At 35.0% G+C, this 27874-nt stretch overlaps 2 protein-coding genes across 4 annotated transcripts; one reads left to right on the forward strand and one right to left on the reverse strand.

The window, feature by feature from the left end:
* The first annotated feature begins 394 nt into the window (after positions 1 to 394).
* On the forward strand, positions 395 to 20766 carry zgc:162698 (Transmembrane protein 87A-like). Of its 3 annotated transcripts, none has more exons than XM_056473091.1 (21): positions 395 to 603; positions 963 to 1035; positions 3189 to 3280; positions 3368 to 3487; positions 3637 to 3687; positions 4304 to 4369; positions 5260 to 5319; positions 5413 to 5524; positions 5762 to 5823; positions 6511 to 6694; positions 8216 to 8315; positions 10908 to 11001; positions 11155 to 11226; positions 14060 to 14168; positions 17104 to 17162; positions 17245 to 17348; positions 17434 to 17504; positions 19425 to 19486; positions 19694 to 19746; positions 19908 to 19938; positions 20355 to 20766. In XM_056473091.1, exons 1-21 carry the CDS (start codon positions 466 to 468, stop codon positions 20394 to 20396), a joined length of 1755 nt encoding a protein of 584 aa, XP_056329066.1. In that variant the 5' UTR covers positions 395 to 465; the 3' UTR covers positions 20397 to 20766. The 3 variants fall into 3 exon arrangements, with proteins under 3 accessions (XP_056329066.1, XP_056329068.1, XP_056329067.1); XM_056473093.1 differs by lacking the exon at positions 11155 to 11226 and adding an exon at positions 13719 to 13787; XM_056473092.1 differs by having other exon boundaries at positions 5416 to 5524.
* A 1056-nt stretch (positions 20767 to 21822) lies between these two features.
* si:ch211-137a8.4 (treacle protein) lies at positions 21823 to 27429 on the reverse strand. Its single transcript, XM_056473090.1, has 3 exons — positions 27268 to 27429; positions 23173 to 25207; positions 21823 to 22351 (listed from the first exon to the last, which is right to left on the reverse strand). The coding sequence occupies exons 2-3, from the start codon at positions 25031 to 25033 to the stop codon at positions 22329 to 22331; spliced, it is 1884 nt and encodes a 627-aa protein (XP_056329065.1). The 5' UTR covers positions 25034 to 25207; positions 27268 to 27429; the 3' UTR covers positions 21823 to 22328.
* Positions 27430 to 27874: the final 445 nt, after the last annotated feature.

Here is a 27874-nt window from a genome sequence, read left to right on the forward strand (position 1 = left end):
GAATAATAAATACAAATACAAATAATAATAATAATAGTAATAATAATAATAATAATAATAATAATAATAAAAGTAATAATAATAATAATAATAATAATAATAATAATAATAATAATAATAATAATACTAATAATGACAACAATAGTAGTAGCAGTAGTTGCTTAATAAATACAAATAATAATAATAATAATAATAATAATAATAATAATAATAATAATAATAATAATAATAATAATAATAATAATAAATCACAACATTGGATTTTTTAATGTTTTATATACATAAATTGTCAATTGTACTTTATGTAATAAATTTAAAGAACCATTACTGTTCACAATTTTGAAAAATGAACAAATACGTCCCCGCCCCCCAAAGTGACGTCGAACAGGATGTGGATTTGCACAGGGAAGTGTATAGTGTGTCTCGCGCAGAAGTTGTAACGTCGTCAACTGCTTCCTCATTATAATGGCGACTGTCACGACCGAGTCAATGGTGTCGGCAGGACTTACAAGAGTATTTCTGATAGTCATTCTTCATTTTGTACTAATACCGCCGCTGACAGCGAAGTCAGAGCAGGGCAAATGGACCCTGAACGTGGATAATGTAAGTGCATCACTACCTGCGGTATCCGGAATAAGTGAAATCTTCACAGTCGTATAGGATGGTGACAGTCCATTGTCTTTACTCAAATAACCATAGATAGCACATTATGATGGATAAACACAAATATCGAATATTGATAACGTGATGTTATGTGCTTAACGTAAACCTGTGCCTAAAATGTCAAGGCTAAGCTATAGCTTTAAAGCATTTCTTAGGCTGGTCTTGCCCAAAAATTGGTGATCATTAGTCTGTGTATTACAGCACATTTGTAAATATGTACATGAACGATTGTATGTTTGAGTAACTAGTTAGTTTAATAAATTGTGTGAGTCATTATATATATATTTTGTGTGTTTCAGGAAAATATTGGGAAGCAAAATCACTTCTACTATTCGAAGACAATGTTCAATGATACTTACATTACAATAACATGTGAGTATAATTTCTTTACATTTACATTTAGTCATTTAGCAGATGCTTTTATCCAAAGCCACATACAAATGAGGACAAGGAAGCAATTTACACAACTATAAGAGTAACAGTGAATAAGTGCTATAGGCAAGTTTCAGGTGTGTAAAGTCTAAGAAGCAAAGCATTAGTAATGTATTTTTTTTTTTTTTTTTTTTTTTTTGAGAGAGAGAGAGTACAGTTAGTGGTATAGCCAGAGAGGCAGTTGCAGATTAGGAAGGAAAGTGGATTTAATCTTTAAAAGTGGAATTATCTTTTCCTTGCCATTAAACTTAATTTAACATTAAACCTAAAACTTAAAAAGTTAATTGATATCATAGGAAAAGGCTCTATGTAAGGATCACGCAGGCACAACAAGTTATTAATTATCATTTTAAATCTTTAAACTTCGGATCTATCCTTTGAATCTCTAGGTTTTATCCATTGATGTTTTTGGAGGCGAAGAGAAAGAACTTTGGCTAGAATTTTAAATCGGGCGAAAGTTACCGCAGGATGTGGGATCTCTATCTATCTTTAAAAACAGGGATATTCAGTTGAAGTCAGAATTATTAAACCCCCTTTGATTTTTTTTTTATATTTCCCAAATGATGTTTAACAGAGCAGGGAAATTTTCACAGTATGTCTGATAATATTTTTTCTTCTGGGGAAAGTCTTATTTGTTTTATTTCAGCTAGAATTAAAGCAGTTCCTTTTTTTTTTTTTAATTAAGGTCTAAATTATTAGCTCCTTTATGCAAATTTTTTTTGATAGTCTACAGAACAAACCATTGTTATACAATAACTTGCCTAATTACCCTAACCTGCCTAGTTAACCTAATTAACCTAGTTAAGCCTTTAAATGTCACTTTAAGCTGTATAGAAGTGTCTTGAAAAATATCTAGTAAAATATTATTTACTGTAATCATGGCAAAGAGAAAATTATTCAGTTATTAGAAATTAGTTATTAAAACTATTATGTTTGGAATAGTGTTGGAAAAAAAATCTGCTCTCCGTTAAACAGAAATTGGGTAAAAAAAATAAACGAGGGCTAAAAATTTAGGGGGGCTAATATTCTGACTTCAACTGTAGATGCTGTATATAGAGTTTCCTTTTTGAAAAGAATCATTGTACACTATTCCCAAAATCGGGACTAATAAATTAGAGTAGGTCTTATAAATTTCCACTGTAAACTCGTAGGGGCCTGGGGATTTCCTATTCTGCATCAAACTAATAGCTTCCCGAACCTCTCAAGAAGAAAGAGAACTGCCCAATTCTTTAGCCAGGACTATATCAATCTAAATGTAATTTAAAGAGTCTACTGGGTTAGTAAAATTTTCTAAACCTGAAGAATGCTTAGAAATGCTTAAAAGTGTAAAGCTTAAAATCATAAATTTTTTTAAACATTTGTAACGTAATTTAATATTATCTAAAATCATTTAATATCATTTAGTATGAACACTTCCTGCAATCCATTTGTAAATGAAAGAAATAATTACCATTTTGAAAGTAGACATGATCATGTTGTACATACGAGATGCAGAATCGGACACTCAAGACTCACTCATATTTATTGAAAGGGTAAAAAAACCTATCTGTTACTTGTGTACAAATATTTTGACTATAAAACATATTGTAATAGATTGTGTATTTTTAAACGATATTAGAGAACGTTTGTATTCAGGAGATATTTTAAGGGATGTGTTTGAAAAGGTGTCTTCTGGAAACATTTTACAATATTTATCTTTAATCAAACTAGGAGATTGTATATGAATCTCTTAATTTTTTTTGTACTATGAATGCTTGTTAAGAAACTGATATGATTGTTATATATTGTTTATTTAGTATAGGTTTTAAATAGAGCCAATGCTGCTGATATGGCATTATATATAAATAAATAAACAAATAAATGATCACTTCTTGCTTTATAATATATTTTAGTACATGACAGAATAAGCATGTTGTTTCATTTTTTTGTACATATTTATTTTATTTATTTCATTATTTATTTTATGCATATGTTTACATCTTTTTTGCACAAACCCTTTACAAAGCTTTTTTTTGTCCACAAATATAATTTCATCTAATGCATCAGTATATCATCCAGGCTTCATTTTTACTAATCCACTACATGTATTTCAGGGCTCAATGAAGAATGTGGGGGTCCTGTAAACTTCAGTATAGGATGGTATTTGCGAAGTTCTCCTTGCCACGATGAAGTTTTTAGATTTAAAGTGAGTGTTTTTTTTTGTCAGAAAGTGCTATTCTGTCTAAATTTGCATCATTTTTAATATGCATTATTCTTTTTTTCTTTGAAAAAGCCCGAATTTCTAGTACATTATTTTAACTCCAGCAAAGTACAGCGGGAAGGAGGCAATGGATTCTATATAAGTCACTTGTATGACCCTATAACATGTGAATCAAATATTCAGAAAAATAAGGTAGGTGGCATCTTCTCTTTCTCATGCATTCTCATATGCTTTTTGTATGAATGTTTTTGTCTATGACAGAAGTTTTACAAACTTAAAATAGTTTGCGCTTGGTTTTTATTTTGTTCTCTAAAATTAGAATTTTTTCCTTCTTTTTTCAGCTTGGATTGAAGGTCTTGGATCACCCTAAAAAGCTGCAGCCATTACCTCCAGTAAGTTCAACTGCTCTCAGTACTCTGAACCTATGCATACGAACCTGGGATAAATATGTGCTCATTTCGTTGATTACATAATTGGATTGAATAATTAGCCATTTATTTCATGTTTGCTTTGGATGTATATACTGCTTTAGGGATATTTACTGTAGTCTGACCATTATCGCAAAGTAAACCAGCAGAGTGATCAGGAATTCACTTATTAATAACTAAATAAAAAAGTGAATATGGAAAATATATTTGAGGAGAAAGAGAGCATGAAGTGATGTATGAAACTGATGTAGCTGCATAGGAAATCCGTTGTCGAATAGCGAGTTAATCAGCAATGTGGGGTAACCAAATAAAATCCAGTATTTCAGAGAACTATTTAAAGAGTTTTGGTTAGTGGTTATCTGACACAGACTAGTTGTCTGACGGACAGGTTTTTTAATGCCTAAAGCTTCAACAACAAGCAGACTTAGTAGTTCATTTAAATATCTGGTCTAACCAGTTAAGTTATTTTGAGTGCTTTTGAACACAGAATAGGAAATGGCAGAATCATTTTAAGAAGAAAGATAATATAATATAGTAAACAAGTTAATGTTGGTCTTGTGTGCTCTCCGTTTTGTTTCAGTCAACCACAGCTGAAACGCAAGGAAGACGAAAGAGGGATGCAGAGAACAAAGGACAGACAAAAGAGGTTAATTTGTAATTTCTTTAGTATTTTTAACCTCGCATGCCTCACAAAAGCTAAATATAAAGTTGAAGACAGAATTATTAGTCCCCTTGAATTATTTATTTTTCCCCCCAATTTTTTTTTTAACGGAGAGAGGATTATTTTCAACACATTTCTAAACATAACAGTTTTAATAACTGATTTCTTTTATCTTTGCCATGATGACAATAAATAATATTTGACTAGATATTTTTCAAGACACTTCTATACAGCTTAAAGGGCAATTTAAAGGTTTAACTAGGTTAATTAGGTTAACTAGGCAGGTTATGGTAATTAGGCAATTGTATAATGATGGTTTGTTCTGTAGCCTATCAAAAATAAATAGCTTAAAGGGACTAATAGTTTTGACCTTAAACTGTTTTTTATCTAGCCGAATATAAGAAAAGAAAAACAAAAAGAACCGAAAATAACTTTCTCCAGAACAAAAAATATTATCAGACATACTGTGAAAATTTCCTTGCTCTGTTAAACATCATTTGGGAAATATTTAAAAAAGAAAAAAAATCAAAGGAGGGCTAATAACTATATATGAAGATAATTATAGTGTTCCCTAGGACTTGTGCACTATATTTATTTATTTAATACATTTTTATGTTATTATGTTAAAGAGGGATTTAACCATCCATGAGAAAAACATGGCAGTGAGTAAATAATTACAGAACTGAGTTTTTTTTTTTATCTTTTGGGCTCTAAATTCTCATCTTAATTCCATAATATGATTTATTAATTGATGTGTATTTAAATGCAGAGATTGAATTTGACAACTTGTATGAAGTTTTATGACTGCAAAGATTGCAGATAAAAGTCACTTCTACTTTTTTTCTGTTTTTATTTTTTAATGTTTGCATAATCAGGTGGCTGCACCAAATTCATCCAATGCCCCGAAAAGCAAAGACACATCAGTGGACACTTCGGTGAGTATTATTGTACAGAATCAAAACTCAGAAGATCTGTTAACATATGGCTTCTACTTGACATGCATTCTGTTGTTTTGTTGGTGGCAAAAGCAGTCTAAACCACCTGATGCAGTTGCACGAACCTGGGAAGACAGCCCTTACATGTTCATCATTAAAATTGATGCCATTTCACCTGCAAAAGACACTAAATGGAGCATACAACGTAAGGATATAATCAGTCTTACTTTAACAGTAGTAATGAAATAGTTATGAAACACACAAACAAACCCTGATTTCTAAATAAATAAATAAATAAATAAATAAAATGATAGCTTTGACACCCTTTTGAATGACATGTTTGACATGAACAATTTTTACAAATTTGTAGTATTTTGAATATTTTAATATTAATATTTTTAAAATTGCAATAATATTTTCCATTTTCCCCCACAAATTACAGTGGAGATCAAGATGAAAAGCCGCCATGACTACATATCTGCTTCTGAATGGCCTTTGATGATTGTGAGTGCACATTTTCTGTTTATTCTTTGTGTAACTTCCATTATTTTGAGGGTTAGTTCACCCCAAAATGAAAATTGTTTACTCACTCTCATATCATTCCAACCCCATAAGAAATTCATTCATCTTCAGACCACAAACTAGTATATATATATATATATATATATATATATATATATATATATATATATATATATATATATATATATATATATATATATATATATATATATATATATATATACAGTATATATATATATATATATATATATATATATATATATATATATATATATATATATATATATATATATATATATATATATGACACATGATTAAATGTGTTAAAAATTTACCATAAACTATATTTAGAGCATTCAAATTTGGTCACTTAAGCCCAAACATGCCTGTTTTTGCCCAAGAACTAGTAAGATTTGTTCTTGCGTCTCACATCAGTAAGTTATTTATTTATTTAAGTAATTTAAATCAATAATTTCTTATGGGTGTTGTTGATTGACACGAGAGTTTGTAAATCATGACCAATGTTTTTTTTTGAGCTGAACTAACCCATTAAGGCTCTGTTTTGTGTTTTTGTAGAATTTAAATGTAGCTGCACATCTCAAGTTTTTCAAAATTGTTTTGTTTACAGAAGCTTCATCCATGTATGTTTGTGTGTTTTAATGTCCACAGTTCTACATGGTGATGTGCATCATCTACGTGATCATGGGAGTGCTGTGGTTGGCTCTCTCGGCTTGTTACTGGAGAGATCTGCTGCGGATTCAGTTCTGGATCGGAGGAGTGATCTTTTTGGGCATGCTTGAGAAAGCGGTCTACTATGCAGAGTTCCAGAGTATTCGTTATGATGGCCACTCGGGTAATACAAGTGTCATTAGATGCATTTGTTTATGTCACAAACAACTTAAAGGGATAGTTCACCCAAAAAGGGATATTCTGTCATCCTTAACTCACCCTTCATTTTTAGCCCATACCTGTAAACACAAATGATTGTGAAATCTTAGCCTAGACCCTTATGTATTGTTCAGATTGATTCATCTTTCCTGTTGGGAAGAGGTAAAATCTTTAGTTTTTCTGTTGATTAGGGCTGCACAATATTGGAAAAAATGACATTGCGATATTTTGTTTGTCTGCAATATATACTGCGATATAAATGTAATTTCACAAGATAACTTATTAACTCTATTTTGAAGAAATTCATGATTTTAGATTGATTTGGATTATTTTCAAGGGGAGTATCTGCGTAAAGTATAATAAACGAATTACAAGAATAGAACTGATTAAAGATAAATAAAATAAACAGTAATTTATGATTTTCTGTGGAATCGAAGAGTATTGAGATATAGAAGTTCATAAGTGCATGGCTGGTGGTTATTGTAATCCATACTCAACATTGCAGATCCTGCAGTGTGACTATTGCAGATTCGCACATTGTAATATCGATGCTAAAACGATATATTGTGCAGCCCTACTGATGATCTTCAGTTGGCATTATTAACCCTTATAACCCTTACTGTGTTTACTATGTTCTGAGAGCTGAGCTGCTTATTTTGATTTTCTCAGACATATCAAGGCAATTGTGCAAAGGTCTGTCTTGCACTGTCTCATGCTTTTTTTGCACTGTAACTGATGATCAGCAGAAGAAATCACAAATTTTACCTCTTCTCAACAGGAAAAAACACCAACAATCAAGAATGCTTGATAATACAGTGTTATGTCTTTGCAATCAAAAAAAATGAATTATAATGGAAATCACCAACATATATAAATAAATATGTATCAAAATAAGATTTGTAACCAAAATCATTACGTTTGCTGAAACGCAGAGAAAGATGTAGCCAAATTAAGAATCCCCAACAGCACATAAGGGTTAAAGAGAGATTTTTGAAACTATTGGGAACCACTGATTTTTATAGTATTTTTAGTATTTAATGCATAATCATTTTAGTTATCAACAAACAGAAGAAAGAAACTACTACACCTTTGAAACAAGTGGAGGGTGGATAAATGATTTCATTTTTGTATGAGCTGTGCCTTTAAAGTTTAAACTGAGATCATACTGTGTATTTGCTGCAATATTTTTTAAATAGGCCAACATATGCATTGCCATTTACACCAATTGAGATCATTTACTGCACTCAGAATAGGTCATATTTCATATGTTGTTGTACATTGTAAAGAGAATTTAAACGAAATCATTTACGGTTATTTTTAGTAATAATAGTGTACATTAAAGATAAATCTGCATGCAAGCTGTTTTGATGTACGGTATGGTTTTGTGGTCCATTATTTTTCATGAATCCAAAAAGGTGACTGTAAATCTGCGATAAGGTTACTATGGTGAATGTGCTCATTACAGTGCATTAACTTTTGTGTGCAGTTCAAGGTGCAGTAGTGTTTGCAGAGGTGCTTTCAGCTGTGAAAAGAACGCTGGCTCGAGTGCTGGTCATCATTGCTAGCCTTGGATATGGAATAGTCAAGTAAGTTGTCAGCTACGTATTCAGCAAAATGTTTAATGGTTAACTGCATTTTAAATATGTAAATGAATTCCCCAAATTAACATTTTGTGTGCCTCTGGAGGTCAGCTCATTCTTGAAAATGGGGTGATTGATGGTGCTGAAACCATAGCAACTTTCTGGCATCTTGTGGGCTCGGTGGCTACTATTTTTTGCCAGAGTAATATTGCAGTGACCAAAGGTTGCTATGGTGGTCACTTCCAACTAAACCATTTCTGTCTTGTTTTTTTATATACATTTCAAAGGTATATGTTATAGATTACTGTATTACTTAGATGCTTATAGTCATGTGACCCTAAACACTAGTGTAATGACCGCTAAAAATCTCACCATCACATGAATAAATAAAATTTTATTTGTAATATATTAAAATTGATAAGCATAAGGAAGCAACTTCCCAACTTTTAAAAATGTAGTCTCATGCTTTTTACTACTAAAGTCAGTATCAGGTAAAAACGGTAGCAAAGCGTTTACTATAAGAGTGCTTTTTGACCTAATTCATACTGGGGCTATTTTAATCTAGTGTTTTCAAAAAAGTGCTTAGACTTTAGATAAAGTGCTTGAAATTGCAATGTAATTGTGCTCTTTCATATTACTTGATCTTACTAACTAGGTAACAATTAACTATTTAAATAAAATAAAATATTTTTTTGCTTTTGCATAAAATGAACACTCTAGAGTATATGTTTTTATCTGCATCCTTTGATTAAGCAGTGGGGGAAGACGACATAGGGACGGCATGAGTGAACAATACATAACATTAAAATAAATATGCATTTAAAATGAAAGATGACACATTTAAGATGCGAGTAAATGACAGAAATTCAATGTTGGGCTAACATGCCATCAAAAAAAATACCTTAGAATGCTATACTACACTATACAATACTAATACAAATAGCATCTGATATACTGCAATATGAAGTATGCATATGTATGTAAATATATAGTTTGCCATACACCTAATTAGGGTTAGGTACTATGCAAGCGGCAAAAAGTCCTACACATTGGTAATAGTTTGATTAAAGGGTTTATATGTCTGTACTGCACTTCAATAATGCGACTATGGCATACTCCACATGTCTTAATTAATTTGACTTCTGTTTAGATCGATTATGGCTTTAGTCAGATTAAGGTAATCAAAAATCAGTTTACATGGTAGACTCTTGATCAGAGTATTGTCTTAATCATATTTAAATCTGAGTATTAGTGTACATGGAAAGGTACTCTGTGATGACTCAAGCCCCAAACCTAGAAAAAAGGTGTTCACTGATTTTAATGGCAGCTCTTCCACAGGTTAGTAGTAAGCTAATATAATGTTAATTGCATAATGCAAATCTTGCATTCATGCTAACAAACAAATGAACAAAAGAAATATATTAATGCAATTCAAATATATAAAATATGGATTGATGTATACTTCAATTATATTGTTCAATTAAAATGTAAAAAAAAAAATTTTGTGTGTGTAAAATAAAAAGATTCTCTAGAGTCGTCCAGTATAATTTTGTGGCTCAAAAGTATTGGTTCAGGCGCCATTTTGGCACTAGTACTGTTTTAAAAGTATTGATTTAGCACTGGTATCAAAATAACCCCAAACGATACCCAACCCTACATCTAATACGCAATTACACTTCATTGAACATGTACACATAGACATCCCCTATATGCTAAATACAGTTAAAGTCAGAATTATTAGCCCCCCTTTGAATTTTTTTATTTATTTTTTTATATATATATATTTCCCAAATGATGTTTAACAGAGCAAGGAAGTTTTCACAGTATGTCTGATAATATTTATTCTTCTGGAAAAAGTCTTATTTGTTTTATTTTAGCTAGAATAAAAGCAGTTTTAAATTTTTTAAAAGCCATTTTAAGGTCAAAATTATTAGCTCCTTTAAGCTAATTATTTTCGATAGTCTACAGAACAAACCATCATTATACAATAACTTGCCTAATTACCCTAACCTGCCTAGTTGACCTAATTAACCTAGTTAAGCCTTTAAATGTCACTTTAAGCTGTATAGAAGTGTCTTGAAAAATATCTAGTAAAATATTATTTACTGTCATCATGCAAAGATAAAATAAATCAGCTATTAGAAATTAGTTATTTAAATTATGATGTTTAGAATTGTGTTGAAAAAAATCTCTCTGTTAAACAGAAATTGGGGAAAAAATAAACAGGGGAGCTAATAATTCTGACTTCAACTGTAACTGCAAGTTAACTATGTTATAAACACTTACTATATATAATATAATATCGATACTAAATATATATATAATATAATAACTTTCTATATATATAATAACTTTAACTGTTTAAAGCTATTATTTACTAGTTAATTAAGTTATGGTAACTAATAACCTTAACTTTTCTGATTTCTATTGTTATGCAATAATTTGAATCTTTTGTAAAACTGCTTTGAAACAATATTTATTGTAAAAGCGCTATACAAATAAACTTGAATTAAACTGTTAAAGTGTTCACATGAAAAGTGCTTAAATTTGGTATTTTGAAAAAGATTCATGTTAATTAATTCTGCCTTTTTGTTGCAGGCCAAGACTTGGAGCATTGCTGCACAGAGTGGTTGGAGTAGGACTGCTTTACCTTATCTTTTCCATCATAGAGGGTGTCCTGAGAGTCAACACGGTAAGGAGGATCTAAACTGCTCAAATCAAACACACATTCACTGAAATATCTCATATTAACTAATTCCTCTACTTTTGTGACAAAACCCCTGATTTAACATGATAAATATGCTGCACCAAATGTCATGTGAAGCTTCATGTTTCTCTCTCACAGGAGCACGGTGGGCAAACCAGTCTGTTTTGTGACATTGTAATGGCCCTCATTGATTCATGTATTGTGTGGTGGATATCCTTTTACAAGTCAATCGTGTGTTAAGACTATGACATTTGTACTGTTTTTACAGTGACTTCTGCATGCTGTTGATTAGGACAGATAAATAGAAACGGAAGTTGATCCTAAATGTTTGTTTTTCAGTACCATTGCGCACATGGTATAACACTTTGCACAGTTCGTTTGGGAAGCCATTACACAGAAATTTGAATCTCATTGTTCTTCTCAGTTTCTTTGGCGCTTGTGATGGTGGTTTTGTGCAGTTGGGATAAAGCTTTGTGGATTATCTTCTATCCCCATTTTTCAGTCTTGCCTCCAAGCTAGCATGACGTTTACCTGCCTTTGTTAGGCTGAATGATGGTTTTCAAATGTGTGAGCGTTCAGGGCTGGGTGATGTCCTAAATATGAAAAGGTTTTGGGTTTGAATGAAATTTGAATTGAAACAGCATAGGGCTTAATGCTACTCTGTTAGTGAAACTTTAGGTTTACTGAATTTGTGTAATTGCAGTATTAGGTCATCTTAAATCATTTTTGTTAGTCAATTCAAGTGTTCATTTCAGAAATAATGTCTCGATTCAACAGATTCACTCTGTTGTTGTTTAAGAATGTGTCTGTGTGGTAAAAATACAGTAGAAACGAACACTAGCAAGATCAAAGTGCATGATAAAATGAAATATTGTGTCCTAAAATTATGAATCATTAAGTTTTGCTTTAGAAAGAATGACTCTTCAAATGAATCATGAGATTTTTTTTTTGATTTTAAAAAATTTCTGAAAAAATGGGATTTCTGAAGAATCAATTAACACCGAAGACTAAAGTAATGATGCTGGAATAAATTACAGGAATTTATAGATTTTTTTTTTATTTATTTCTTTAGAAAAAAAAAAACTATTCAAATATAACATTGATTTTTAAAGAATTAAATCTCGAAGAAATGCAGTCTAGCACTTTCAAGAGAATTTAAATATCTTACAGGCCCCAGACCATTTCAAACATATATTTTATATTGGTGGGAAAGAAATAAATGTCACTCAGCTTTGGGTTTTATTCAGTGAAAAACATCCATTTTGTTGAAATGACAATATTCCTGAAATAAACCACCCTTTCAAGCCATATATACGGTGGTCGAGAGAGCTTAACGCGCTGCAATTTAAGGAACACGTGCAATTAAAAAAAACACCAGCAAATTAAGAAACTATCTTCATCAGTTTGACAGCACACGTTTTCCAACTTCTCAAAACACAAACAACTGAAGAAACGCGCTGCATTTTGTCACAACACAAACAACCGAAGAAACGCGCTGTATACTATTAAAACAACGTTTCACATGTAATCATCGGTTTATTTAGGGTAATAATTTACAAAAGACAATGGAATTATGTAATCAGGATATTAAAATAAACAAAAAACATACATTTTAAAGACCACCAACAACTTCACCGAGCAACAGTCTCGGCATAATAACTCATCAGCAGAGTCTGTCATGTTTTTGGGTCCCCTTGAAACATTTCTCTTGTGTTACATGGATATTTGCAAGTGTTGTGACACCATGCAGTGCATTTCTTCAGTTATTTGTGTTGTGAGAATTTGCAAAACGTGTGCTGTCAAACTAATGAAGATCGTTTCCCAATTTGCTGGTGTTTTTGTAATTGCATTTGTTTTCTTAAACTGCAGCGCGTGAAGCTCTCTCGGCCACTGTATATATAAGTGCAAATGCATAAGTATTTAAGGGTCAGTTCATTAAAAAAAATCAGTTAGTAGTAGAATTATAACATTTTAGATGAAATCTGACTGTCATCCTCCATAGAGAGCAAAAACTGATTCAAGTCACGAAAGGCACCAAAAAACAGCATCTTCATTAGTTCAATTTTAATATTATGAAGCTACAAAGATCCTTTTGTGTGCACATGAAACAAAAATAACTATTCAACAGTTTCATCTCCTCAGTGTCAGTATAAAGTGCATGTTCACTAATGTAACCCCCTGATTACCCCTTACCTCTTCTTTTGTTTGAAGCAAAACACAATCACATCTGAGGTAATTACGTCAACAATGTGACTGAGTACTAAATGCATAAAGAGCACAGCACTTATAATAGCGTGCCCTATACTGACACTGAGGAGATAAATAATGAAAATAAAGTCAGTATTTTTGCTTTGTGTGCACAAAAGTATTCTCGTAGCTTGATAATATTCCGTTTGAACCACCCAAGGCATATGGGGCTGAAGGTACATTTTTCTGGACCTAACATATTCATAATTTGTGTTTGGAAGATGAACAAAGGTCTTCAAATGGATGTTTGGAATGACATGAGGGAGAGTAATCAATAACATTATTTTCATTCGTGGGTGATCAAACCCTTTAGAAATACTGAAGATCTCAAAAAAGGCAATTGCCCAGCCCTATGTAGGACCCTCAGACGGTGGTGTGAGTGATGGTGCTACTCTTCTCCCTCTCTTCCTCTGGCTCTCTCTGTCTTTCCCTCTCTCCATATATCGCTCTGCCAGGCTGAAGATGACCTGGTGCTGCTGGCTGCCATTCCCTTGGCTGTTCTCGACTCTACCCTCTGCTGGTGGATATCCTACGTTTTTTCATTGCTATTTGTGTGTGTGTTCCTCTTTCTCTCTGACAGACATCCTGCGTATATGGGATGTTAATCGTCTCTCTTTTTTTGTTGTTTTTCTTTCTCCTCCTTTGCGATTCTCTATTTAATAAGCTTAAGACGAACTCATCCTCATTAGAGTCAATGGGTCAAGATGACTCTACTGGGTTTTGTTAGGTGCAAAATAAGCTGTGTCTGCTTTATATGAGTCATAATGATCCGATATAGTCCTTAACAGTCAGTCACATCTTCATCAGCCTGGCTCAGACCATGAAGCTCCTTCGGCTGAGGAGAAACGTGGTCAAGCTCTCTCTGTACCGACACTTCACCAACACACTCATATTCGCTGTTATAGGTGAGCGCGCACACACAACACACCACTACATTGTTGTTTGAAGTGTTTTTGAAATGATTGCTGTACAGTGTTGGCCAACCGCTGGTGATTCATGTTATTGTAGCATTTGCATACTGAGCTATGATTGCAACGTGACTGTGTCAAACATCTGGGTTACATGATTTATTAATGGAAAGTGAGTCGTAATTGGGGACATTCAAGCTCTGGCTCCATTTCTGTTGCTATATATGTAGGTTTACAACTTTTTTCGAGCTATTGAAGTCTCATGCAAGCACAGATTGCTTTTATTATGCTTTCCTTTATTTAGGATCACTAAATGTGTGGGGTTTTTTCACCAGTGCGTTTATTTGATTACATTTATTTGATCAGAAATGTAGTAAAACTGTAATACTGGAAATTGCCATATTTTCAAGTAATATCATACAGGAAAGATATTTTTGCATCCATATTTTAATTCACACAGTTGGGTTGTAATCACTCAGTTGTGTCTCCATTAACAAAAATATTCATGATTTGTTGTAAATTGTTCTTTTAAATTGGATTATATTTGGATTTCAAATTAAGGTGATTTTAAGTTTTATTAATCAGTTTTGTTAAACACCATTTTGATGCTAAATGTAAATTAAATCATGAAACACATTATCCTGAACATAAGAGAGACGTCTCTCTTAAAAATAGTAAAATGAGAAAACTACTAGACAAAGGTTGATATTAATAATTCAAGATATTGTGATGATGAATATGCACAGTATTGATATTGTGGACATTTCAAAATGCTGTGAATAATGATTGAAACTTTTATAGTGCTTTTTAAGAATATTCAGATTTGTTAATGCCTAATAACCTGTTCAATTTGTAGCCTTAATCTGATTTCAAGTCACAATCTTTTTATATCTGGATTTCATAACTAACAAAATTCAGTTGTACAATTGAAGTCAGAATAAATAAACCCCCTGAATTATTAGCCCTCTTGTTTATTATTTTTTCCCCAGTTTCTGTTTAACAGAGAGAAGATTTTTACAACACATTTCTAAACATAATAGTTTTAATAACTCATTTCTAACAACTGATTTATTTTATCTTTGTCATGATGACAGTAAATAATATTCTTATATATACTTCTATACAGCTTAAAGTAACATTTAAAGGCTTAACTGGGTTAATTAGGTCAACTAGGCAGGATAGGGTAATTAGGCAAGTTATTGTATAATGATGGTTTGTATTGCAGACTATCGAAAAAATATATAACTTAAAGGGGCTAATAATTTTGACCTTTAAAATGGGTTATAAAAAATTAAAACTGCTTTTTATTATAGCCGAAATGAAACAAATAAGACTCTCTCCAGAAAAAAAAAATTATCAGACATACTGTGAAAATTTCCTTGCTCTGTTAAACATTATTTGGGAAATATTTAAAAGAAAAAAACTATTTCAAAGGGAGGCTAATGATTCTGACTTCAACAGTTTTAAAAAATATATATATTTCAAGAGTTCACATGTTGGCATATTGGCATGTTGTCCCAGGAGAGAACCCTGAGCTTGGAGATAATTGTGCCCAGGGCTCCCACCTGGTCAATAAGCATATAAAGGGGTTCCGAGATCAGGTAGGTCTCGAGAGCTCCTGCTGGTAAAGGTAAAGGAGATGGGGTGGTAAAGGAGATGGGGTGGAAGGGGGGATTCTTCCAAAAACGAAGATAAAGTAGTAGGGTGAAATCGGTCTATTTATTTTAAACTTGGATCAATCTGAATGGTTTATTGCTGATTACGGATAAGAAGTGTATTATCAATCATATCATGTGCTCCTTATGAAATTAGTTTATAAAACTTTACTAACATAGTAACTGTAATCTTTTTTTAAGTTTCCATAGTACGTTTTTTGTTACTGTTGCCTTTAATCATTAACTAACATTTACTAATCAAATTTTATTCTTAAGTGTTAACTATTGTACTTTATAATCATTTTGCAATATAATTGGGTTGAAGCACCCTCAACATGTAAATATATATAATAAAGTGATACACCAAGTATTTTTTTTTGTAATTATACCTGTAAAAGAACTTTTATCGCAGCAAAGGTCAATATCATGGGCGATAAAATAAAACTACTGTAAAGCACAGTAAATCAAAGGCAAATCAAGTCAAAACAAAAAATAAAAGCAACAAAAAATAATTGTAAAACACAAAACAACTAAAATCTATACAAAAGCTTGATTTTAAAGAAACGTTTTAAACAAAAAAAAAAACTAATTATAAAACCACTATAAATCACAGTGAATCACATTAAAGCAAATCAAGTCAAAATAAAAGCATAGACGGTCAAAACAAAAACAAAACAAAAAAAATGAAAACAACTAAAAAGAAAAACTAAAAGTAACTGTAAAAAATCAGGCGACATCATGGAGCAATGGGTAGCACTGTCACCTCACAGCAAGAAGGTCGCTGGTTTGAGCCCCGGCTGGATCAATTGGCATTTCAGTGTGTAGTTTGCATGTTCTCCTCATGTTTGGGTGGGTTTCCTTCGGGTGCTCCGGTTTCCCCCACAGTCCAAAGACATGCGCTATAGATGAATTGGGTAAGCTAAATTGTCCATAGTGTATGTGTGTATGTCCTGGTCCTCCAGATTGGGGGTTGAGCGTGGGCTAACAACTCACCATAAAAACTAGATGTTACCAAGCACCAATATAGTGCAGCTAAATATCAATTTTAATATAAATGGCCCTGAGAGTAAGTAAAAGTAAGGTCAATGTCGTAATAATACTGTATACTGTAATAAAACCTTGAGCAATTAATCGCAACAAGATAATCTGATATGGTCATAAGCCTAAAAATTACTAAAAGCCTAAAAAAGTAAAAAGCCTAGATGGTTTTTCTTTTTTTTATAACTATAATTTAATTGCCACTTGTTCTCATAATACAATTCTGATCTGTCTTTCAGCTTCTATTATATTCATCGTCTGGACAACAAAGACCTTCAAGCTAGCCAAGTGCCAATCTGTAAGTGTTCCCTACTTTTATATAACATCTCTTGTTATTTTCCTTCAGCTTTACTTTAATTGACGCTTGTTTGCTCTTGTAGGACTGGAGAGAGCTGTGGATTGACGATGCCTTCTGGCGCTTCCTGTTCTCCAGTATCCTGCTCGTCATTATGTTCTTATGGAGGCCGTCAGCAAACAACCAGAGGTAAAGCGCTTCGCTGTTATCCGTGTGTAAACTAAGTTAATAGTAGTGACAGGATAGTGAGTCTGTGTCCATCTGAACCTTTCAGGTACGCCTTCAGTCCACTGGTGGATGAAATTAGTGAGGAAGAGGAGGAGCAGCTGATGAATGAAGCCTTCGGTAAGAGTCTTAATTAACAAATTAGCAGGTGTGAGACACAAGTAGTGGCCTGTATTTAAAGTTGAGGGAAGAACATTCTCCACATGGGATCTTGCCTTTTTATTCTCCTTCTAATTCGATGTGTGTGATTTAAAATTGTGTTGAAGCAACAGATTATACTTTCAATATTTACAGAATATACACTGTAAAAAATCCTGGTTGCCTTACATTTTTAAGCTGAATCAAATTAACCTTATGGGTCCATTAAACTTATATTATGTTAAACTGACTTAAAACAGCTTGCATAACGTATAAAATTCAGTTAGAGCATGATTAACTTGGTTTAATAGGTTACAATCACCTAACAACTTATGCTGTCAGGACAAATCGATCATGAAATTTTTATAGTGTATGTGTAAATTTAACATAGGGATGGGAGATTGGCAGTTATTTTATTGAGATTGTGGTTACTTTATTATTCAGTACGGATTGAACTATCCATAGGGAGCCTATCACTAGACAGGAAAAAAGTAGCATGTTTGTTGCTAATAAAATGTTTTGAGTGTACACTAAAAAATTCTGGTTTCCACAGAATTCCTTCATGTTGTCCCAACACAAATCGATTAAGTTAACTTAATCCGTTTTACTAATTTAAGTGGATTGAACATAAATTAGGTTGTCCCAAAATATACTTAATAATTGTGGTGTTTTAGCTCATTTTAAATAAGTAGTTTGAACAAGCAGCAAAAGAAAGAAAGAAAAGCAGTGAAAGCCCAGACAGCAGCTGAAATCTCTCAGTAATTATTCACACGCTGCCCTTCATCATTGTAAATTAAGATTAGCTGTTTCAGTCCAACATCTACTGTACATTATTAGGGTGATGAAGATGAAACCAAAGTGGATATTTCAGCAAGACAATGATCCAAAACACAGCCAAGGAAACTCTCAAATGGTTTCAGAGAAAGAAAATCAATCTGTAAAATGGCCCAGCCAATTACCTGACTAAATTCATGTGACTTCATTCTCCATATGTAAAGCGTCTTTAAGCTGCCATCATCAAAAAAAACTTTTATATAAAGTATTAAATACATTTTAGTAGTTCAGTACTTTCTCCTTGTGTCATTTCATTATTACACATCACTCATTTTTTCAGAATTTAATTTCGTTTTTATGTTTGTTTTGTTTGTGTTTTTACCAAAAACTGGTTCAATTCCATGTCAACAGCTCCTTCAGAAATATTATTAATAGGAAAAAACATGACTTGTTCAATACTTATTTTCCCCGCTGTATGAATGAATGAATGAATGAGTGGTGTGGTTTATGTGTAGTATGCAAACACTACTAGATGGTCCACATGAACGTAATTTCTAGCTCTTCTGTGACCTTAAAGTCACAGAGTCTATTATAAAAATAAGATGTGAGAAAACAGAACTTCAATGGGAAATTTGATTGAAAGGTATGCTTGTAAAAAGCATTTCCTTCCTTCACAATAAATGTTGTGTTTAATATTGTGTAATATCAAGTTATGATATCAATATTGTATAGATATGGAAATAAAATATATCATCATAGTATTTTGAGCTAAATGTCCCAGCGTAACAGATTAGGTAATAATAGTTTTAATTATTATTTGGTTATTAATTGAATTTTGAAATCGAAAGGTCAAATTTTCACAGCTCATGATGTTTTGATGCAAATAAATCTGATATAAAGAATGTTAATACACATGCATAAATCATATGAACAAGATCTACAAAAGCACATTTAGAACACTAGGGCATAATGGGGCCGATTTTAATCGCCTAAATTAAAACAACATATAGTCAGAATTTGATCAGGGCACTTGAATGTTGCCCATCAAGTGTGCAGATCAGCCTGTGTTTGCTGGCTTTCATTTGACTGCGTTTAGCCGGTTCTAACCAGTTATACTTGAATTCACAGAGGGTGTGAAAATGAGGGGAATGAAACCAGAGACCAATGGAAGCGCAAAACCCAGCAAAGTGGTAAAGCAAAACAATACATGACCTAAAACATGAATGAATTGTTTCATTGACAAAGAGCATGTTGTTTTGATTAACACTATATGGATTATTAGAGTATATTTTCCCATTGAAAACACTAAATTGTATGAACACAATCTCTCTCAACGTTATATTGTTAAATAAAGAGCTTATTTGTTTACCTCCAACATATATTTTTTCTCCATTCAGGATGAAGATCTCAAGTGGGTTGAGGAAAACATTCCCTCATCAATGGCTGACGTGTAAGTAAAATCAACATTTGTAATGAGACGCTGATTAGAATGATGGTTATTTTCTGAATGGAAAGTCACTGGTTATTTGTACACCCAAACACGTCATCACTGTGTAAAGCTACCAGCGATCAGTGCCGTGTCATTGACGTGTCCTTTTCTTTGTTTTGCAGCGCACTGCCGCCACTGCTAGACTCAGACGAGGTAAGTGTCTCGTTCTCTGATTGGCCAGCAGTGGGCGCCATTTGAACTTGCAATGTAAAACGGAGAGCCATCAGACTATCACGTCACAGTGTTTACCCTCGCTCCCTCTCCATTGCTTGTTTTGTTTCTGCTTGGAACAAAAGGAGCGCAAAGGCTTTGGAGGTTTTTGTCTTACTAATAAGGCCTCGCTTTAGCTAACATTGGAAGTGTTCATTTTCAACCGCAGCCAATATGGACAAATCTCCTAGAGAGGAGATCAGAGATTACATGCTACAATAAATGAAGGCTTTTTATAGGCGTTTATGTAACCTTGTTGGTCATTTTAGTCATTTAGTTGCATTGCAGATGTGTTTGTATTGTTTAAAATCTAATTTTCCTTCATTGGTTTATTTTCTTTTTCTATTTTCCACCCTTAGGAGATCATGACCACGAAATTCGAGATGTCCAAAATGGAGTAGATTCATGAAGATGATGTATGTATTGTATATAATATGTGTACAACAATGCACAACTGCTTTATCCCAAAACACGAGCTTATTATAAGCGACGTCTGTAAATATGTGGGATGACGAGGGTAATGCACTAAAAGACATTTGTTTTTTGTTTTTTAATTGCCTGTTTGTATTTATATATTTTTTTCTCATATAATATGGTGTCGGAGTTTCTTAAAACATTACTGTAAATTGCCTTTGACTGTTGTTTACATATCTGCAGTGCAAAATGTGATTAAAACACATTAGTTTGTGCATTGTGCTCTTTCCCTAAGAGGCTTTCGAGCAACAATCCGCTTATTAATCACATAAAGATGGGAAAACATGTAAGATAAAAGCTGTTTTCTGCTTTTTATTTTTGTTCGTCAGTATGCTTTTCACAGATTAAGAGTTACCTCTCTGACCTGTTGGTATTTTCAGTAAAAGTGGCCATTAAGTGTCATCTTTCTGGCCTGTGGACCATTAAGCAGATTGCCTTTCAGTGGATTTATTTGACATGAGTTTTTAGTGCTCTGTCATAGTTACTAGACACTCGGCTGCATTTGGTTCCAGTTATATGACATGGGGAAATAAGTTTGAGGGAGTTTTGTCTACCAACATTGTCTAAAACAAAAGGCAAAGGTTGTTTTTTCACTCCAAACGTTTATCTAAGTGTTTTACTGTGAGTTACGCAGAATGTGCAAATGTAAGTATTTTATAGCAAATAAAAGTTTTAATGACTTCAACAACATATACCAAGTCCATAAAGTCTACATGGTTTGTGTTGTCAATATATATTGATTTCCTCTCAAAGCCACATTCAAAAGCCTGTAATGGAGAGTGTCAGTTTCAGCCGCTTGCCAATACAGTTTCAATATCTCTGTCCTGTTTTGTCCCTGTTAAGTCAGCTCATTATCTGTTAATACTTCCACACGGTTCTTCATTAACCCTGACCCTGCGGCAAGCTATAGGGAATGCTTCACAAAAACCTGTTGCTAGGCACTCTGTTAATCTGCATTTAATGTGCTAATAGCAAGATCTCAGAGAATTAGTGTAAATAGTCGGCAGCGTGATGGTGGTCAAGGATTGTGCAGTCATATTCGTCTGAGTTTAATACAAATATATCTCAGCAGATGAACCTGGATGTTACACTGCAGCTATAGCAATTCAATATAAATTGACATTTGTCAGTGTTCTCATATTAAGGGTTTTATGTAATGCACGCTCCCATTTCCGAGATGTGAATTATGCATTATTGTGAAGCAGTATTTTAGATGCAAACTAAATAAATACTGTCCATTTGTATTAGGCTGCACCAAACACTTTTACACCAAATGGAAATTTCAGTGTCTGTAGTTTTAGCATTTCCTAAAATTTAAAGATGGCAATGAATATCTGTAAGAAAACCCAGAGATTTACTTAATGTTTAATGGTGGTTTATTCACGTACACAAGATAACAGTCTAAAAACAAAAACACAGAGATTAGAGCACATTCCGTATTGAATTCACAATTCGGGGGGCAGTCTGGTGGGCTGTTATTTTAAATGTGTCTGTATCACATATATCTAGTCAAAGGAAAACTACAAACAGAATGGCAATTAATATAAAACTAACAGTCTTTATGATCACGGTACTTTGTGATCACTGAGATTAACATTTCAAAGGAATGTCATTTATGACAATATAAAATCTCACTAGTAGACAGGCAAAACATTTACAGTGATGGAATGGTAGCAAGAACTGCACTGATTGATGAATCTGAATTATTGCTTTTCAAGATTTTTTTTAAACTATGTGGATTGCATCTCTCACCATGGTGAATCGTGGCGTAAACATGTGATTACTCCATATTTTGGGGGAGGGGGGCAAAGCTCCTCGCTGAACGAATCCCATGCAGATCTAATCCTCTTTGTGTGGCGTCACACGTTTCCCGCCTTTTTTTCTGGTAAATGATAACAGAAGAGATTTCAGAATATATAACAATATATTTCTACATTTAAAATATTCATTAAGTCACACATTTGTGTCACAGAGGAGAGGTTCATTTAGGTTCACCAAAAATAATGTCAACTTTATAATACAACAGAACAGCAAACACTACACAACTACATGTGACAGCATCGTGAAAATCTATGACTTCAAGAACACTTAATTGTGTTTCCACATTAACACTGAAACGTACTGTAATCTCTCAATGAATAAATTATTTAAGGTAGAGAACACTTCCTGAAAATACACAAGTTGCTGCTTTGGGTTACTTCACATCTTAAATAAAGCACCTGTACTTCCCTTTGAATTCACTGACCCTAAAACAACAATTTTAAAGGGGTGATGGAGCATATCAATATCTTTGTGAATAAGTTCCCACAAGCACAGACGAAGGTGCTTAGGATCAATACAAAGATCCCTGATTTAAAGTAACTTCTCTGGGACAGTAACTGACGTCAATATCTGTGTAACTGCTATTACTTTCAGCCTGGAAACACTTCAAACTACTGTCCAGAGAGTCCTTCTCCTTGGCTAACTGTTCAGTGGCTGAGGATACAGCTGCGCGAACGATGGAAGCCGCAACCTCATAGAACATCCTCTTCAAGGCTTCTTCTTGTTTGTCTGTATTGGTCTTCGCTGACCCAGAAAGGGACCCTTCAAACTGAGGGTCCCCATCCCCCCCGGTCTCTATCTCAACCCTAGTGCCTAGTCCTAATTTAGACTCACTTCCATTTTGCTGTAGATCTCTCGAGTCAATTGGGGCTTCACACTCACCGCTTTGGGCAACTGCATTGACTGTATCGCACTTCCCGTCCTGGCTGAGGATCTTCCCATCCTTTGGACAAGTTTTACCACTAGAGTCTATGGTCTCCTGGTTGATCTCCTCATCCTTCACATCATTCTGGGTTGTTGCTTCATGATTGTGTGCTACTGTGTCCTCTGATGTAGTGTCCGAGCATCCATTCTCACCGTTAGCCTTTGGCTCTTCTTTGCCTCCACTCTCTGGTGCTGGGTCCGCAGCATGATGCTTGTCTGATGGCTGACCAGATGGTGCACTCTCCTCTCCATCCAAACTCTTGTGATCGCCTGCCACCTGAGCTTCATTATTGCTTTCACTTTGAGTCACAGTCTGCTCCTCTGATTCAGTCTGTGGGGCATCAGTTGCCCCAGCTTCATCATCAAGGCCATCCATGTCTTTACCCTCACTTTCACCAGTGCCATCGCCATCTTTTTGGGCTGCTGTACCCTCCCCCATGTCCATGCTGGTACTCTTCCCCTTTCGCAGTATGAAGTTCTTTAGTGACACAGCACGGTTGAAGTGTGTCCTTTTTGCCTTGGCTGTCTTGCCTGAGTCTTTACCCGCCTGTGGTTCATCAGTCTGCTCTTGCTCACCCGCTGCTTCCTCCTCTACTCCACTTGTGTCAGCTGGCTTCTTAGATTTGGGAATAACTCGTTTTTTGAAAGAGGTCCAGATCTCATTTGCATGCTGGTCCACAGATTTTGCATGCTGTGTAGTTGCAGTTGCTCCTTTCTCCTCCTCACACTCTGTCTTCTCCTGTGTTTCTACGTCACCGGCTACCTTTACATCTTCTACCCCCTCTTCTGCCTCTGGGGCATTTTCATCTTTCACATCTGAAGAGTCTTTGTCCTTTGGTTTATGGATTCCAACAACTGATGAATCTCTCTTCAGTCCTTGGAATGTCCAGGATCTCTTCAGTTTCCACCTTTTCTGGCCAGAATGTTCTGACTTTGTTGTGGAATCCAGTGTACTACTGTCTCCTGCTCCCTCTGCACTTCCTCCCTCTGCCCCCTCAGCATCCTTGGACTCCTCTGTGCTTTTCTTGTGGCTTTTTTGAGCCATGAGTTTCTTAAAAGAGTGCCAGCGTTTCATGTTTTTCGTTGTTTGTGGGTTAGACTTGTCTGGTTCATCTGCAGTTGAAGGCTCCTCTGCTTGTTCTGCTACAGTTGTGCTGGCATCAGCATCCTCTAGCCTGTCTAGTGACTTTGACCGAACCTTGCCATGTTTGAGCGCCCCTGTACCATCCTTTTTGTCTGTGCTTTTGTGTGAGAAAATTTTAGCTACAGGGTTGCGGATGAAGTCCCTGACACTGGACTTCTCTCCTTGCTTTGGCTTGGCACCAGATGCTTTTTGCTCTTGGGAAGCTTCCTCATTTTCTGGTGCTTTTTCAATTGCCTGCCCATCAGCTGCAGCCTCACCAGCTTCTACTGGCTGAGTAGATTCCTGGTCTTTAGGGCCTGCAGCATCCCCTTGATCAGTCTGGTTGGGGGCCTTATCCTGCTCCTCACCAGTAGTATCCTCAGTATGCTGTTCTTTCTTCTTCTTTCCCCCCATTACTTTTCCGAGCCCACTTTTATTTAAAAAAGAGTCCCATATTTTCTCACTGGCCGGCTTGGATTTGCTATCAGCAGGTTGCTCTGTGCTTGCTGGTGCCTCAGTAGTAGGCTGTGTTTCCTCAGTTGAAGCTGGGGCTTCCTCGGTTGAAGCTGGGGCTTCCTCAGTTGAAGCTGGGGCTTCCTCGTTTGAGGCTGGCTCTGGCTTTGTGGCTTCCACATCAGTTTTATTATCTACAATGTCTGCTTGAACAGGCTCTGCATTGGCCTCAGTTGCCGCCATATCCGAAAAAAAAAATCAGGTTTTCTTCACAGAAATGTTTTCCCTTGTATCCTTTATAGAAATCAGTTCATTGATTATCAGCCAACAGCTCTGAGAGTGTTCTTATCCAACTTATTTCCATAAGAGTTGGGCAATTCTGCATCATATTCCGTGTGGAGAAGGTGGACCTCAATGCTAGAGGAAGAGAAGACAACAATCAGTTTTAAATTGGCTGCATATATTTCAAGAGCATATGAGAAAGGCCTTTTTAAAAATATGCTTGAAATAATGGTATGTTGTGTTCTATGCAGGGTAAAGATAAAGAATGCACCAGACAGTCATGCTGTCTTTAAGTGCCTCTAGTCACCTTCGAGTCACCGGTAAACATATGATCAGTGATTTCTTTTACCATTTGATGAGTTTTCCTTGTACTTTAATTTCTCATTTAGACATTGACTGCATCACCACATTTTTTTAAAAGCTTATCTCATTGTGAAAATGTGCATGCCTTGTACATGTTTTCAGGCAAGGCAATAAAAATGGCAAATGTGAAAATAAGTCCACATTTCGTTACCCTTATGATGATGAAAGAGATTATTATAAACCTCTAAACTCTTCACCCTTGATCAACTCATGTCACTTAACACTGAGGTTGTTTTTTGTTTTTAAACAGAGGCTTCTTTTGTGATTTAAAAAATGTATATCTTTAGGGCATGCTTTTTTTTTTTTTTTTTTTTTTTGATGCTCAAAGCAATTTAATGCTTCCTCAATGACCCAGTTGCGAATTTCTAATTATTTTACGTTGTCTATTGGTATGAGACGCTAGAGGTGAAACCACATGTGACATAGTTACATAATTGGTTGATTCAAGAAACCTTATGACTATATGCACCGTAAAATGAGTACAGTAGCTTAAAAAACAGAAGCAATATTATTTGCCTTGTGAAAAGCTTGATGGAAAGAACATGGCTTAATTGGATTTCGCCGTGACTGAGTCTGTTTACTGATGGGGCACAAGACCCTGCTTGCCCATCCGACTGACACTGGGACAATTGAGGCTTGACGGTTTTGTCCCCTCTTTTCACTGACAAAACCCTTGCCCTTTGTTATGCAAACGCAAAAGAGAAGAGACTTGGAGAAGCTCCCTCAATAAAGCCCAGAGTGTGGGCTCAAACCTTGCTTTGCAGAAGAAGAACATAATTCTAATGAGAAACGAGGGAAAAGCCAATGCAAATGCTCGAGACAGCAGGTGCCAATGCTCTTCAAAACCTCATTTGCATTGCTAATACGTCCCTAACCATCTCCTCCATTTTGTAAAAATGTGTTATCAACATCGCCCAAGTTATTTTTAATTGACTGCGTGCAGGAGCGGTGTTTTGCCAAAAACGCAGCGAAAAGACTCGAGGAGACATCCTAGTTCTGTTGTGTCTGGAAAACATCCCTGAACAATGCTCATTCATGTCACTTGACTCGGATCACAAATTTATAGGACCAAACAAGAGTTGTAAATAATTATTCATATATATTCGAGAAGCTTCCACAAGTCGCTAAACGTGGTCTGTCGCCGTGTAAATGTGTGATGTGGGAATTATGAAATCATCATGCAGCGGGAAAACAACAACAACCCGCGCGTCACACGCACACAAGCGCGCGCATTCCCTGTCTATTGTGGTAAAGCCATTCGCAATTCATTCTGGAATTGTCGTTACTATCAAATTCAACGAGATATGCTGGGAATTTTATGCTGCAAAACGGATTTAATTCATATATACGCACCACAGACGGCTGGCAATTCGGAGCGAATTCACACTTGAGTGGGTCTGATGATAATAATATGCGAGAGGACAGTCTGGCACGTTTGGCGAAGTTGATCGCATGAATGAATGAACTCGTAACAGTTGCTTGAGCAAACACGCAACAGTGAAGCAGATGTCCTTTTTCATACACACAAACACAAAGCAAGACAATCTGGAATCGGATTAATTGAACCAAACACTTATTTCCCCACGCTTAAGAATTCAAATCCAGGGCGCAGTCATTGCGCGCCCATTGTCCTTTCCAATCTAAATCTCTGCACTTCCTTGTGATATCCAGTGTTTACTCACTGCATGGGTGAAGCTTGTAAAACAACACGCGTGATTTCTCACATATAAAAAACAGAACCAGATCTAGCACACAAAACGAACTTCTGCACTACACAAATAGTCAAAATGATGCAACAGAAACACACAATAACTGAGAAAAAGTCTGCAAACCTTGTTTCTCGTGCGTAAATCCGTCCCGTGTGCTGGAGGAAAGGTAATAATCTGCTGCAGACTGGAAAAGACACTGAAACTAAATCCCCGCTCGCATCCTCATGCCTTGACTGAAGAGAGATCACTGTGTGTGTGTGTGCGTGTGTGTGTGAGAGAGAGAGAGAGAGGGTGTGTGTGTGTGTGTGTGTGTGTGGAATTGCGCGCGCGGGGACGTTGAGGGTCGAGCGCTGGTATTAACAGACGCGCAGCTGCGGCTCCATCTATCTCACCCTGTTGCCCTTAGCAACCAGAAAGACCACCCCCACCCTGCCACACACACACACACACACACACCCGCCCCCAGCACTAAGAGGGTTACTGTACGGGCTGAGATGGTAACTTTAATTTCAGTCACTTCCCGTGATTTACGTGAGATGTAGCGGTGTTGCATCACGAGCATTTTAGATCTGCTGTGGCGAGTTTCTGAACTCGTGTGCGTGTGTGTGTGTGCGCGCGCGCGTGTGTGTGTAAGTATGAAAGGAAATATATTTATTATTCATATTTACCATATGTTTTTAATTACTATATTTGAATATCTATTTGTCTGTCTCTGTAAATCTAAACAAAT

The sequence above is a fragment of the Danio aesculapii genome, chromosome 15, assembly GCF_903798145.1.
Source record: "Danio aesculapii chromosome 15, fDanAes4.1, whole genome shotgun sequence".
NCBI classification, from domain to species: Eukaryota; Metazoa; Chordata; class Actinopteri; order Cypriniformes; family Danionidae; genus Danio; species Danio aesculapii.